General features: G+C 44.9%; 1 protein-coding gene across 5 annotated transcripts in view; it reads left to right on the top strand.

The window, feature by feature from the left end:
- AKAP8 (A-kinase anchoring protein 8) overlaps positions 1–13,399 on the top strand; it is a 28,147-nt gene extending 14,748 nt beyond the window's left edge. For 3 of the 5 annotated variants that reach the window (XM_065419763.1, XM_065419764.1, XM_065419760.1), the window contains 6 exons: positions 2,637–2,733; positions 3,412–3,553; positions 4,675–4,768; positions 6,525–6,655; positions 9,076–9,171; positions 12,530–13,399. In XM_065419763.1, coding sequence (XP_065275835.1) covers positions 2,637–2,733; positions 3,412–3,553; positions 4,675–4,768; positions 6,525–6,655; positions 9,076–9,171; positions 12,530–13,048 — 1,079 coding nt within the window. In that variant the 3' untranslated portion in view covers positions 13,049–13,399. The remainder of the gene's footprint in view (positions 1–2,636; positions 2,734–3,411; positions 3,554–4,674; positions 4,769–6,524; positions 6,656–9,075; positions 9,172–12,529) is intronic. The other 2 variants (XM_065419765.1, XM_065419761.1) reach the window with 2 other exon arrangements.
- Positions 13,400–15,899: the final 2,500 nt, after the last annotated feature.

The following is a 15,899-nucleotide window of genomic DNA, read 5'->3' as shown; positions in this document are numbered from 1 at the left end:
TAATTTCTTCACGTCACATGATTCCTGTGGACTTAACGTACCCAACTGGCGTGTTTTCCCTCTTTTCACGTGGAGCTATCTTGAGTTCAGCTTTCAATCAAAGGCTTATAAAACTTAGGAGTGTGCTATGTCATGTCAAGTACAACACACACAGGTCCGGGTGTCTGAGCTGCTGCTTTAGTGTAGTCTTTTGCAGCCTGGTGGGATAATGCTGCTTGCCTGTGAGGGTCGTCACTCATATCGGAGCTCTGACACTGTGCTCACTGCTGTACCGAAAAGCCAGTCACAGTGCCTGTCCAAGCTTACAATCTAAGATGGAAAAACAAAACACCAATGGTCCAGTAAATGGATAAAGCAGGATTTTCTCTAATAATGACACACTTCTTGGGTGGTGGTTTAACAGTGACACTCTAAATTAAATATGTCTTTGTCCAGAGCAGGTGGAAGCATATTAGATCAAGGGTTAGTTTGAAAGCCTTATTATCTCATGTGAAAACAACTCTTGTCATTCCTTTTGAACTGAATCCTTTGAGTTGAATAGAGAACAGAAAGCCCAGATGTGCCTGCACCCTATCTGGGGGAAAGGGCCTGTTATGCAAAGAGTTTTATCTTAGAAATTATAGATGGAGGTGTCTTATTGGGTCCCCTGTAGCCAGAACCATCTCCTCTTGCCTCCGTATGTTTCTTGTATTTGTGCTATGCATGTCTGGCAGGCTGTTGGGCCTACACCCCAAGGGGACGATGTCTCCTTTTCACTTGGTCACTTGCTGATTGCGAAGAGGGACTTGAGTCTTACTGACATCAAGTCATAAAGCATATTCATTAATTTCAGAATGAGGGAAATGTCACTGAAGGGATTTATAAAACAGAGCTGGCTAATCTGTGAGATCAGTTTGAGGGGTAAACCCTTAGATAGCAAAACCACAAACGTAGGAAGGCAGAGACTAAAGATTGAGACTGCCCCTTTTATTGCCCTTGGCTGGGATTTTCAAAAGTGCTCAGCGTTGGCTTAACTCAGTAGCAGTTTTACTATTGACTTCAGTGAAAGCAGTTAGGCCAGTGCTGAGCAATTCAGAAAATTACACCCCTTGTCTGTATTTGTGGAAAGAATTTTAGCTAATAATATACTTGTCACAATTTTCACTTATGGCCTGCACTTTCACAATTCTGCACTTGGCAGTCCTAAGTTAGTCAATTCTAGACTCACCTTCTCTTATGCTTTCAGGATGTATATGAGTCTTTTTGAGATTCACAAGCCACTGCTTGTTTGAAATTATGATCTGCATAGTTGTGGGAATGTAGAAAGCAGCCAACAGTGTTTGTGGCTTATTAAATGTTGCAGCAAAGCAGACACTTGGAACAAGATGGCTTTGCATGTTAGCTGCTATGCAGCACATGATTATTGGGAGCCACACATTTTCTTTATGGGGAATTAGTGCTCTGCTCTAGCCACACATAGGACATTCTCATGGCTGACGTTGGGATCTAGTTTGATGTTCGGATGTTTATCCAAACCTTCCTCTTTGATAACCAGATCCTGACCCACAGAGGGTCCCCTACCTTTGGTGTTACCACAGTACAGGCAGCTGGGGTAGGGTTGCTCTCTCTGCTGGGTTCTGGCTAGTTGCTCCATTCAAATCCTGTGTTCTCCCGGGCATTTGGAGACCTCGCAAAATACATGGCTGTGTATTGGCAAAGCCCTAGAACCATGCAGTTTGAAGACCACAGGCTGTACAGCGAAGATAAAAAGCCGTGGATATCTAATTCAGTTGGAGACTTGGACTGAGGTTCTGTCCAATTCTCCCTTCCCTGGCTCACACTTTGTTGTCCTGCTTGCAGGGGCCTTAAAACCCCAATTATTCCTTTTCTCATTAAGGATTTTGGAGAAGCAGCACTCCAGTGGCTTCAAAGCTCCTCTGAGAAACCAAACAGCAGTCATGTTTATCTGTGATAGACATTCTGGAATGGCATGTGAGGTGTTTTGAACCCTTTGGGGTGCTTTGCTAGCATCCTGAAAAATAGAAGGTGAAAAAAGTGAAAGGACAATACCCAATACAAAATGGAGTCTGTGCTTCAGTTCTCAGGTAAATGAGTCACTGTGAATGTGCATTACCGGCACTCTTCCACCCAAGGAAACCAAGGGTAGGAGGGAGGGACAGACACTAGTTATGCAGGGGAAGTTGGGTAAACGTGTGTCACCCAATGCAGCTACCCCAAGAGAGGGCCTTCACTGTCAATAGTAAGAGCTGGTTCCATTTGTGGTTGCTGTGTCTTCACTGAAACCAGCAACTTCTGAAGTTAAGTGATGGGAGTTTCCTTCTGGGCACCAAGAGTCAGGAGTGGGGTCTGTTACAATTGGTACCACTCGAGAACTGAGAACTCTTAATTCCAAGGATATTTAGGCTGGAAGCTGAGTGGTTTCCCAGAAACAAACACATGATAGAGAAGCGGCCTGAAAAAACAAATCAGACAGAGGAGCTGTCAGAGATTAGGAAGGATAGGGATTTCTTGAAGCCTAGCATGGGAGGGAAGCACAGTAGCTCACATCCTAATAAAACCCAAAGAATTAAATTTCTGCCAACTAAAAATGTTGACATTAGGTGTTATATAGAAACTTTAAATGTGATTCTCTGTAGCATCTGGAGATGGCGGTGATGATGATGATGATGAGGTGAAAAAGAAGAGGGAGAAACAGAGGAGAAGGGATAGAATGCGTGATCGTGCTATGGACAGGTAAGTGACTATAGAGGGAGCAATCAATAAATCAGTCTCCCAAGGGCAGTGCTATGACTCATCATCCCTAACCCACCTGGCACAGAATTCTCTTTGGATCCCTGCAGGAGATCTGAACTCCCTCCTGTTCACACAACACAGATATAAGTTTCCGTTTGAAGCCGGCACAGTGGAATCAGCATTTCAATTCCAGCCAATCTACTCTTCTCTTCTCTTTGTGCTTTGTAACTCCCATTAAAGAAAGGGGAATGTAGGTATATTGTCTAATAGTTACAGTTGTAGAAGTAATTCATTATAACTCTTACGCTAAATACAGGGCATTGCCATTTTAAAAAGTAAGCATTCTAAAGACTAAATGACCGATTAAGATAACTTACCCATTCAGTACATATGTACAAATTAACAATAGTATTGTCAAATGAAAATTCATTTTGTATATTCCAACATTAGGCTTAACGCTGACTCCGTAAAGTACATCTGTATTCTTTCAACATGCATGTACATGTACAAAGCAAAATTACACAATTTAGGACAGGAATATAATAGTACCGCATCAACTGAAATGGAGAGGAAAGTTTGGTAAGCAGAAAATTCCTCAAATTGGAATTTTGTCAGGATGCTCTTGTGAAAAGTTTCAATGTATAAATAGATTATTGTACCACACATTACTTTCTTCAGAATCCAGTTCGCCTGCTCTGTGTGTAAGTTCCGTAGCTTTGAAGATGAAGAAATTCAGAAACATCTGCAAAGCAAGTTTCACAAAGATACCCTGCGATACATTGGCACCAAACTCCCTGATAAAACAGTTGAATTCCTGCAGGTATGTGGACGGCTCAGCCTTTTTTCAACCCTTATTTAAAATTCCTAGAATGGTTTGGGAGACGGCATAGGATAATTGAGGAATTCTGTTACTGTCTGTCACATCTTGCCCAGGGATTAGTAATGGGGTACAGAGCTCTCTGGCTCCTTTCCAGCTCATGCCAGCATTCACTAAGGGTTATCAATTGATGGCTCTTTACTGACTCATGTGAAATGTGGTGTTAGGTTTGTCTAGTTCCCAGTGGATCACCTATGCATGTCACACAAATAACACTCAGTTGGCACTGTTGAAGCCTCAAGTTAGCTGGCTCATCAGAGAAGCCAAGAAATGAATAAGCCATAGAGACTGACTCTCCCCTCCCCATAGCTCTAAAAGCATGTCTTTCAGGTGAGGTGTCAGGCAGCTTGTGCTTCTGCAGCCTATGTTGCATCCTTCTCTAGATGATCGGTGTTTAAGTCTCCAGGCTGTCAATAGGCATCTTTCAGGAACACAAAGGTCACCTGAATGGTTTAAAGAGACAGTTACCACTGTCATGGCACTATTGACTACTGTAGCATGCTGAGATATATGGAGTGTGGCTCTGACTGAATAGATCTGTCTGAGCTCCTGAAGGTATAGGCAGGGTGGGGTGGGAGTGCTTGGCATGTCTCTTAATTATTTAGTTGTGCTCTCTTCCCCTCCCCATGGGTTTTCTTAGGGCTAGTCTACACTGCCGCGCTAGTTCGGCGGCTGGGGATCGAAGTTCCTAGTTCGATTTATCGCGTCTGGTCTGGACGCGATAAATCGAACCAGGAAGTGCTCGCCGTCGACTGCGGTACTCCAGCTCGGCGAGAGGAGTACCGCGGAGTCGACGGGGAGCCAGCCTGCCTGCCGCGTGTGGACCGCGTCTGAACCGCGGTAAGTTCGAAGTAAGGTATGTCGAATTCAGCTACGTTATTCACGTAGCTGAATTTGCGTACCTTACTTCGACTTGGGGGGCAAGTGTAGACCAAGCCTTACAGAGCTCTCATTTCCCTTCTGAATGGCATGCTATAGATTTTGCTGCTTATTGATGCCATTGGCTTGTACAAGTGGTGGAGAGTTTCATTCTCTCTTCTTCTCCCCCCTCCCACCGCCCCCAGGAGTATATTGTGAACAGGAATAAGAAAATTGAAAAGCGTCGTCAGGAGCTGACTGAAAAGGAGGGTACAAAGCAGAAACCAGACCCTTTCAAGGGTAAGTGATGTCTGTGTATGCCTGGAGACTATTTGTTTTGCAGTGGCACATAGGAGCACCAGTAATGAACCAGGACCACTTTGTGCAAGGTCCTGTACAAACACAGAACAAAAAGACAGTCCCTGCCCTATAGATTTTACAATTAAGTATTGCCTGTTCAGTAATGCTTGATCAGTCAGCTCTTAATTAGGCCCAAGATGCCACAAACTATCCGACTTCAGAAAACGGTTATTACTCTATGATGTGGCTTAGATGATCAGTGGAAATCCAGTAGCCCTGGAGTGGCAAGTGCTGAAGGAAAAGGCTTGGCAGTGTGGATGCTGCTGGATGAGGGATGGAAAAAGGAGCCACATTTGCTTTTCCTTTCTCAGGCCAAACTTCTTATCTGAGAGGGCTGGGTTAAGACAGAAGTTAAACTTGCCACCCAGTTTAATCTTGCCATCTTATCCCAGTGACTGGGAGACCTGCTAAAGATGACTGCATTTTGAAAGTTAGAAAGAAAGTGAACAAGCGCCATTTTTAAAGGGCTAATGAGTCACTCTGTGCTCTATTCATTTTTGTAGGCAGTTGTAGTTTAGCCTTGCTTCCAGATGCTATATCACAGTACACATGAATGCCATGGCAGATTTTATACAAATAAGAGGCCTCACTATCAGGTGGGGAGAGACTGCAGATTCTGTGCATGGTTTAGTGAGAATCCACTACAGTGTTACTGATGCTGAATTCTGTGGCCAGTGAAGATGTGTGGCAGTAGGAGATGGGAAAATGTTCAAAAGCAAAGGGTTTTATTGACTTTGTAAATAATCAGTTGAACAGAACAGATCCCATGTTCATTTTACTATTTAACTCCATTAAAAGCTGTTGGGTTGTTTTTTTCCTGTTTTGTTCTTGCCCCCATTTCTACAATAGCACATTGCCACAGAACCTACAAGGTCTTGCTTAGCACACAATTCCCAGCATGTTTCAGAGTAGCAGCCGTGTTAGTCTGTATCCGCAAAAAGAACAGTACTTGTGGCACCTTAGAGACTAACAAATTTATTAGAGCATAAGCTTTCGTGGACTACAGCCCACTTCTTCGGATGCATATAGCGTGTTTTCCTACAGGCCAGGGTCTCTTCAGACACAGCCAGTTAATGAAAAGGCATTTGAACTAATGTAGGGAGCTTGGGTCCTGTGATACACTTGAATTAAGTTGTGCATTGGCCAACATTAAGCCAGCTAACAGGTTTTTGCTGTTGGCCTCTGAAAATTGGGTAAAGGAAGAGTGAAATATTCAAAAATCTAGGAAATCATTTGTGCTGTCCTGCCTTTTGAGTCTTTGTAAGAGTCTCATTGAAGCCACTTTTGAGGCAGGCTGGCCTTGTGGCGAAGGCGCTTACCTGGGACTGAGGAAATCTGGGTTCCATTCCCTGCTCTGCTTAGGGAAAGTCAGTGATTTTTGTGCTTGTGTCTGGCATTAGGATAAGTGGTGATATTTTTGATGTGCTCTGATACAACACGAGTGGGGCATGTGTAAGAACCTAGATTGTTGAGATAAGTGGCTTCTCAAATCCTTAGAATGACATGCATGGATGGTTCTCAGAAAGCAAGGCAGAATTGAAAGGAGATGAGATACCATCAAATTACCGTCAGTTACATCCCAGAGGGAGTTTTGTGATATTTATTTATGGGAGTGGTGAGAGGGTGTTGATGGGACACTCATTTTTCGAGGTAATAGCTACTCTGAATGTTGGTTAACCTGTCTGTGTCACCCCAGGTATCGGCCAGGAACACTTTTTCAAGAAGATAGAGGCAGCTCACTGTATGGCTTGTGACATGTTAATTCCTGCACAGAACCACCTCCTCCAAAGACACCTGAGGTCAGCAGACCACAACAGGAACCGCAGGGTAAGCAAGCATACTCACTTCTGGCCAACTACTCTTTAGATAATTTAAAGTAACTTCATCTTTAACTCAGAGAACTGGCTGAATGGACAGGTAAAGGGCTGAGGGTTTCTGACCGCTGAGGGCTCTTGCATGGAGGAATGCTAACTTGCTTTCCACCTGCTAGAAACACTTCTCATCTTCTGGCTTATTGTTCCCAACCTGATGGAATGCAAAACCAACTAGTAACATTGTGGTCACTGGCGATTGTGGGAAGATGAAGGAACTGGCCCTGTGGATTTTGTTCTCCTGCAGGTATTGGCAAGTAGGTAGGTAGGTACGTATTAGCAGCTGAGCTGGAAGGGGTTGTAGTACATGTTGGGAGTGAAAGAGAGATGAATAGAAGTGGTTACAAAGAAAGTGAGACCTGGTCTTGCCTTTTGTAATCTGCCATCCTATAGTATGTCAATGAATTTGAGAACCATGGAATCATTGATAGGAGCTGAAGTTTCCATATGCTGACTGTGATACATAGGGAGCCAGACCCTTAAGGGCACATCTTTTATTGGGCCAGGAATTAGATTTTGGATGGAATTCATACATTTTAAGGCCAGAAGGCAGGATTGTGATCATCTAGTCTGACCTGCCTAACACAGGTTAGAGGACATCCCCCCCACCCCAGTAATTTCTGTGAGGGTCTGGCTTTTCCTTCCTGTTCTCTTGGGATTAAACTGCTCTGACTCAGGAATGCTGTATAAATTACACACCAAGTGTTCTTTTTGAGGTTGCACTGTTTTATAATGCTGTTTAATAAAAAATTCAAAAGCCTCCCTTGTCAGAACACTTGAGGCAGGCACCATAATAATTCTAACAGAAGGCATAATGTTAGATGAGCATCTAAACCAGCATTGGCCACAGTGGAGCTTGGAGCTTTACAATATATCTTCCAGCAGTTCTTCATCTCAGTTCGAAATGGAGCAATGCATGATGAGTAAAGCTACAATTTAGTCAGGGCAATCACGGATTCTGTGACTTTCTCAGACCTTTATGACTTCTTCGGTTGGGGCCGGGGCTATGCTCCCCCACCCTGCGGCAGGGGCTGCAGATGGGGCCAAGCATCCTGCCCCACCCTGCGGCAGGGGCTGCAGATGGGGCCAAGTATCCTGCCCCACCCCGCGGCAGGGGCTGTAGCCTGTGCCGAGCACCCGCCCCACAGCTTGCGGCAAGGGCTGCAGCCCACCATGTGCCCCCGCCCCGCAGCGTCAACGGTTATTTTTAGTAAAAGTCACAGACAGGTCAGAGGCTCTGTGAATTTTTGTTTATTGCCCGTGACCTGTCCGTGACTTTTAGTAAAAGTAACTGTGACAAAATTGTAGCCTTAATGATGAGATCTATAGTCTTCAAAGACTGTTCTTTCATAAAAAGAGAGAGGCTGCAATCACTTCTCTCTATGCAAGTTAAATACAGCTCTTCAGCACCCAGCTTTTGTTGGTTCATTGTTCAGTTGGGGAAAATATGAGAGATTCCTTTGAAACCCTTCCAGAAGTGTTAAATGCCACTGGCATTTAATCATATCTGTCCATTATTCCTTTACTTCCTGCTCTTCACAGTTTGTTGCTACTGAGTATGGTTAAGCTTGGCAGAATTTGATTTTTATTTTTCTAATTTTGACAATTGATACTGATTTTTTTTTTTTTTTTTTTCCCTAACAACAATTATTTTTATTTTTGTGTCAGCTGAAATCAACATTTTCTGACATCTATCAGTGTAAAATCAAATCCTACCAAGCCTAAGTATGATGCACCTGCTCATTTGGTGCTAGCCAATCTGCTGGAGATCGCACACTGATATTTGTGCAGACAGCTTAATCTGTTGCCGAATAGCGTTCATTTTAAAGTCCTAAAACTTCGTTACATCTGATTTTACTGTAAGGTATTTGAGGGATATGCTCATGTCTGATTTGGGATCACCTCAATTTGGGAGCAGTTTCAGTCAGAATGAAAAGTCAAGGAATTAAGTCACTCATTGCTTGATGGTATTTGGATGTAAATGCATGCACAGCATAGCAGAAATTGTTTAGCTGTCTTATTTTCTGAAATAAACTTATTTTGGTAGTGAAAAGACCTAATAATCTGCTTCTTTAACTAGGGATTGCTACATTGCTCCTTCCTTGCCCAGCAGCCTTTGCATTTTGGTGACCATTGCAGTTGAGGGTCCTTAAATGGACTTTCCTTCAGGGCTTGTATTGCCAGATTGGGCATGCCCTTCCCCAAGGCCAAAACATGTACCCTAGGCAGAGCAGCCACTGCAGAACAGGGCTGGAATCTGGAATTTCTCCTTGATAGCATAGCTGAGCAGGAAATTAACATCTTGTGTCTGGTCTCTGTTAAGCTCTTCCTTGACTTGACCCACAGAGTAACCCCAGTGTCCGGTTTCCTTTTCAGATGGCAGCCGAGCAGTTCAAGAAAACTAGTCTCCATGTTGCCAAGAGTGTCCTAAATAACAAGCACATTGTTAAAATGCTGGAAAAGTATCTCAAGGTGAGTGAGTAAGAAAGTCGCCAGCTAGTCTTGCTTTTCCACAGAGCAGTGGGGATACACGCTGACTTGGTCCTGAACACTGAACTGGTACAGAGCACAGAGCTGAGTATCACTGTGTGTGCTGCATGTTGGTCACAAAGCTTGCTTCTATATACAATGGGGAGAAGCATAGATACCACTCTGCTTTCTTATGCATAGGCTGAGCCTTGGGTCTGGTGTCTTTATTTTCTTTTTAGGCAGTTTATCACTTTTCATGTATTTTTAAAAATTTACATATTGTACCTTATTGCAATCCCCGCGCATGTGGATTAGTTATGAAATCACCCAAACCAAAACATAATTAAAGGAACAAAATATCAAAAGGAACTTCAGTGCCCTAAAGTCAGCCCTCAGGCAGTGGCCTGAGGGGGCATTCACCCTGGTGCCAAAAGGAGGCACAAGGCATAGGTACCATCTAAGTCCCACAGGGTGTAAGTTGGACTGAAGTGGTGCTTAGGCTACCTGCCTGGGGTGAATTTCACCCTGCATGAACAGTTAGGCTCTGAAACTTTCCCAGCAGGTTAACAAACTCTAACAGACCAACAGGGGAATCAAATTCCAGAGTCGAAACACATTCCCTGTAGGCCCTATCCATGTCCCTCGAGATCAAAGCAGGGGAGTATCAGTGAGAGCACCCTAGCCGATCCTCACTGTCAGGATGGAGTATGAGGACAAAGGGCCACAACAGGTAGGGTTCTTAGGTCAAATCAGCACTTTGAATTGCATCCAGAAAGAAGCTGGAAGCCAGTGCAATCTTCAGAGTATGGGTGTAATATGCTCCATGCGGAAGCGCCGCTGAGTAAGCAGGCAGTTGCGTCCTGCACTGACATTTCCAAGTTGCCTTCAAGGGTATGCCCATTTAGAGCACATTGCAGTAATGCAATCTGGCGGTGGCATGGGCATGGGTAACTGGCGAGGTCCACATCTGAGAGGAAAGGTCGCAACCTCCTTGCCATGCGAAGATGAAAAGAAGCACTTTTGGCTACTGCTGGTACCTGGGAATCCAGGAGCAGCCAAGGATCCAACAGGACCCCTGATTTGCAAACTTGGCTAACAGGGCAGGCAAAACCCCTCAAATGGGGGGAGCAGCTGTTTCCCCTGTTCCACCGGCATCACTTTGGTCTTATCTGGATTGAGCCTCTGCCAACTAGCTCTCATCCAAGCCCCAGTCTCTGCTAGACACTAGCAAAACTGAGACTCCACCCTCTGGGTCCAGTGAAAGAGACTTTGAGCTGAGAGTTATCAGCACATTGATGGCACTGCAGCCCAGATAGCGAGGCTGTCTCCCCTAGCGGCCTCTCATACACGTTGAACAGGAGGGGTGACAATAAACCCTGCGGTACCCCACACGAGAGAGCCCTCGGGGCAGATGAGCAATTGCCCAGTGCTACCCTCTGGGATCTCTCAGAGGAAAGAACGGAACCACTCAAGTGCAACTCCGTCTACCCCTGCCAGGGTCCGCAGGCACATCAACAACACCTCATGATCAACGGTATCAAAGGCTGCCGGCAGATCTAAAAGAATCAGCATGGGCACCTGACCTTTGTCCATCAGCAGGAGGAGATCTTCGACCGATCCCAGCACGGTCTCCGTACCATACCCAGGTGCAAAACCAGACTGAAAGGGGTGAAGGAAATCTGAGGATTCCAGGTAATGCCAGAGCTGCCTCGCCAAAACCTTCTCAGCAACCTTCCCCAAGGAAGGCTGGAGACAGGGTGATAATTGCCAAGACTGTCAGCGTCAAGAGATGGTTTCTTGAACGTGGGCCTAATGATTCCTCCTCTGAGGGATGCTGGCACCTTGCCCTTACAAAGGGAGGCTGTGACAGTCTCCACCAATAGTGGACTCCATATTCCCCTGTAGATTTTACTGGCGATTATGGACATGGGTCCAGATCGCAGGGTATAGCCTGGAGTTCCTCCAGAACCTCAATAGATAAGATTGGCTGGCTGAAATCCAGCCAGAGAAGACGACATTATGTTTGTCCTCCACCTGCATGGATCTGCTCTTGTGGAGGCAGCCAGACTGGTCTGAATCTGATCATTCTGGTCCGTGAAGTAGAAAACTCCTCACAAGAAACACTTGACTGTTGCTAGGCAAAGATGGCCCAGTTTTACTAGGCTGTCTGTCACCCAGCACAGTTTCACTGGGCAGGATTTCATGGATACTGGTGGGGCAGGAAAACTCTCTCCTCGCCTCCATCACAACCATGACATGAGTTCAAAAGCTCTTAGTCACACTCGATTAGATTCCGGGCAAGATTTCTGCCACTGGCATGTTATCTTCCTCATTCACACTTCATCTGTTGCAGGTTGCCTGCAGACCAAGGTGATCTGTGAGGAAGGGAAGGAGAGTTTAGGAGCCACCATACCATAATCCAGAACAAACCATGCAGGGGGTCCATCTGCTGGCTGTACAATATTCTCCCTCAGATAACTCTGAAACCCAATCTAAGCCAAATAATAAAAATAGGTCCCCTGTCCCAACAGGAGTAGAAGTGAGCTCTGATCTCAGCCTTATTCAGGCTGAACGAGGCCAAAACCCTTAGGGCCTTGACCTCTTATGAAAAATGTGAATAACTCCTACTGAAATAACAAAACCTAATTAGTTATCACTTAGTGTGGGATGGAGAGAGCAGGAACCAATTCCTGAGACTACCAAGACGGTTTTCACTTGAAACCATTAGTTATACCAACACTTCAAAAAATACCTGGATTTCTTGGCTCCCAAAGATAGGGTGGTATGAAAACTGTTACTTCAGTTGTTGATCTGCCTGAACCTCTCCCAGTGGGAGAGATTTCTCTCCCACTGGGTTGTATGCTCAAGTGGGACTGGACAGAAGGTGAAAAAATTGATATAATTGCTTTCTAGAAGATGAGTTCCTCCCACTTGAGATTGGACACCCCTGGTTTGCCTAGGTGTTGCGGCACACACAAGTCATAAGACTATACCCTCCCTCCCCTAGCCCCTGGGTGACTGCACCCTGAACGTGTTGCAGTACATGAGAGTCGCATACAATTTCCATTCCTGCAAGGTAGAGGCTTTCCCAGCAATAAGTAACATTGCCTATTGATGTGGGGCTTTGAGAAACACTTTCCTGGGGTGCTTTTCATGATAAAAGTTGAGTGCACAATTTTTATAGGAGCTTTGGGGCTGGACTTGATCAATTTTCACAGTTCTTTCCTGAAATTGAGGATCTGTCGTTTCCGCTTGATCTCCGTTGCAAACCTCTGAATTTCATATCTGAGGTTTTCTCTAGGAGAAACTTAAACCATACTACAGGCAAATGACTGCTGTCCTTTTCCCCTCTCTTTGTCAGGGCGATGATCCATTTACAGATGAAATTGTTGACCAGGATGTTGATGAAACTGAAGCCTTGGAAGGAGGTGATGGTGGTGGAGAAGGGGCTAATGAAAGTGCTACTGCAGAGATGAAAGAGGAAGGTACTGGGGATGCAGGTGAAGCCACAGAAGCCCCTGAAGCCACTAAAGCAGAAGGAGAAGAAATAGAAAAAGCCTCTGAGGAATTGCCTGAAAATGAGGAGTTGCCTAAAAATGAGGCAGAGCAGCAGCAGCAGCCACCACCACAGGAAGAAGCTGAGGTTGAGGCAGAGGCTGGAATAGAAGAAGCAGCAGAGGCAGCAGTGGTTGCAACAGAAGAACCATCCCCTCCTCAAGAAAATATAGGTGAGACAGTGGCTCCTGCAGGAGGGGAAGCTGAGGTACACCAGATTGAAAAGGAAGAGGAAAAACCAAGTGAGGTAACAGAGTCTGGAAACAGTGATGCAAAGGTAGAGGAGGAGGCACCACCTGTAGAAGTGGAGCTGCAGCAAGAATAACTCTGTGAATGTTTGTGTGAAGGTGACTTGTCCTGCACAATTGTATAATCCATTATTTTGATTTTTTTCCTGTCTTATTCAAATGCAGTACCTGAATGTGCATTGCCAGAAATACGGCTGGCTTTGTTTTTGTTTGAGGGGAGGGACCCAACTGTTCTGTTATGGGAGCAGTCTTGTGCTTAACTGTCTTGTTCTGTAGACTTGCTTAGTTCTGCTTTCTACATAATTTTTTAGGTTGAAGACTGCAGAAAGCTGTACATTCCCCAAGAAACACTTGAGGTGCATCATCTTTTTGAATTTTAGAATGGAAAGCAGGATTTGCAAAATAAAAACATGATGATTAGATTCTGACAGCTGTTTGGTTTTTAAGTGCAGCACTAAAGCAGTATGGTTTCTTTTGCAACAGAGACTTGGTCCTTTTACTAATTGGGAGCCAATAAATATCTTCAGCATTTTTTATCCCTACCTTTAGGGAATACTTTACCATTTTAAATACTCCCTAGAAAGGAGAGGATTTTTTGTCAAGAGATCCACTGGCTTCATCTGTCAAAACTCCAGTACTGCATGAGAATTAGGATACTTAGTTTTACAGTTTTTAAGCACCAAGTTGGTTTATGTCTAGAAATCAGGCCACTCTTTGTATAGTGCACTGATTTAGAGACCTACTTTGAGGGGGGCAATTACACCTCCCTTGAAAACCATTTTTTCCTTCCTCCTAAATTTTAATAAGGTCACAATAGTCTCATTCACAGTATAAAACTGATTGCCAAATGCTGTCACAGGTTATTCAAACAGTACCAAGATCAGCAAACGATAGGAACTGCTGACTTGTTAAGTGTTATTATCTATGCTTGTGGTATAAAATGTTTAAGTCTGATATAGACCCGCTATCATTTTGAATAAACCCAGAGTTCTTGGTCTTAAAGTCTAAATAAACTTCTGAATCTGGAAAAAAACCAACAACCACCTCTAATTGTAATTGAGCTGCCTATGAAATGTCTGCATTTTGAGCAATCGTTAAATATTTGTAAAATGAGAACCACCAGCTCCATCTCTGGGTCTTGGGTTCTGGGACGATATCACACGCTTTTTACCAAAGACTGAATGCAGGTGGTGCTTTTTTTTAAAGATTCTCTCTTCCACAGTGCGTGGAAGGTTGGGAGGCTGCAGTAAGAATCACATCCATTTCTGCCTCCGATCCCTTGTACCAATACACTTTGATGTAACATTTGTACATGCAAAGGGAAAACCAAGGTATCAAACAGGATTGTCTGCCTGGCTGAGAGTAGCTGAGATATTTGCCTGGAGTGGCAGCTAAGTTTTGTTATAAATAGCACTTTGTAACTGCTAAAATCCCTGGCACCAAAGATCTTGGTAACAACACATTGATCTGATTCTCAGGGCATCAAGAGGTTAAAGATGTTGCATACAAAGACCATTGGCAAGCCTTTTCCTGATAGTCATTGCCACACTTCATAGAAAATCCATCACTGTCTGCATGTCCACATAGCATTTGGGTTTTCCAATCTCTTGTTGTGTTGGCTGAGCCCAAAATTTATAGTTCAAAGTACCAAATGGTGAAGGTCTTCTAGTTAAAGTTCAGTATGTTAGTGCTGATCATGTGCACACCCAAACCCAACTGATTTCTTATAGAACAACTCTAATGTGGACAAAGGAGAACAAACTCTATCTTGGAGGTTGAAATGGGGAAGAGTGAACAGTCTTGTTTGCAGATTCCCTTTCTACTTGTCCATAAACTTCTGCCAGCTGTGAGATTGTATCAGGATGCTGTGGAGGTGGGAGGGAGGCAGTGAGACTACATTACAGAGAGAAAAAAGAACACATGCGCTTGAACACTAGTGCAACTGGCTGGTACACCTAAACTAAAGAGGCTTTTCGGGGAAATCCAAGTCAGGTAGGTGGGAAATGCAACTTACAAATAGCAAGGTAGCTTGGTCTCCCCAGATGCAATATTTTTTGCACCACCTCTCCTTCTTACCCAGCCACAACACAGAGCTAAGAGAGATTTGCTTTCTCTTTGTTCTTGCCAAACAAGAAAGGAAGTATTTTAGTTGCTAAACTAAATTAAAATGTAACTTTGAATTATTTTCAAAGCTATAAATATGGGAGGCTTCCACGAACTGTATGAGATTATCTCAGGAAGTGTTGATTTCTTTGTTGCTAAGATCTGATCTTCAGTAATCACTACATTTCCTGGAATGCTAAGGCCTCTGTAGAACTGGGAGCAGCAAGGAGATTGCCTTGTGGGTCCTATAAAGCTGCAGCCTGGGCCTCTCCCTCTGCTTTCCCAATAACTGAACTGTGCCCAGGCATAGTTAGTAAATTTCATGTACTGATAGTGTGCTGAATGCAAGATAGCTCCTGGGGAAGAGAAGGGCACAAAACAACACTGAATTAGACGAGAGAGGCTGTAGACCAGGGGTGTGCAAACTACAGCCCGCAGGCCAGATCTGGCCCAACAGCTGTTTTAATCCGGCCCTCGAGCTCCCGCTGGGGAGTGGGGTCTGGAGCTTGCCCCACTCCAGCCAGGGAGTAGGGTCGGGGGCTGCTTCACGCTGCTCCCAGAAGCAGCAGCATGTCCCCCCTCCAGCTCCTATGCGTAGGGGTAGCCAGGGGCTATGCATGCTGCCCCTGCCCCAAGCGCTGCCTCCACAGCTCTCAGTGGCCAGGAACCGCGGCCAATGGGAGCTGCAGGGGTGGTGCCTGCGGACAGGGCAGCGTGCAGCGGAGCTGCCTGGCCATGCCTCTGCATAGGAGCTGGAGGGGGGACATGCTGCTGCTTCCAGGAGCCGCTTGAGGTAAGCGTCGCTTGGAGCCTCCACCCCTGAAC

The sequence above is a fragment of the Emys orbicularis genome, chromosome 19, assembly GCF_028017835.1.
Source record: "Emys orbicularis isolate rEmyOrb1 chromosome 19, rEmyOrb1.hap1, whole genome shotgun sequence".
Classification (NCBI taxonomy): domain Eukaryota; kingdom Metazoa; phylum Chordata; order Testudines; family Emydidae; genus Emys; species Emys orbicularis.
This window is presented reverse-complemented; position numbering and strand designations above follow the sequence as displayed.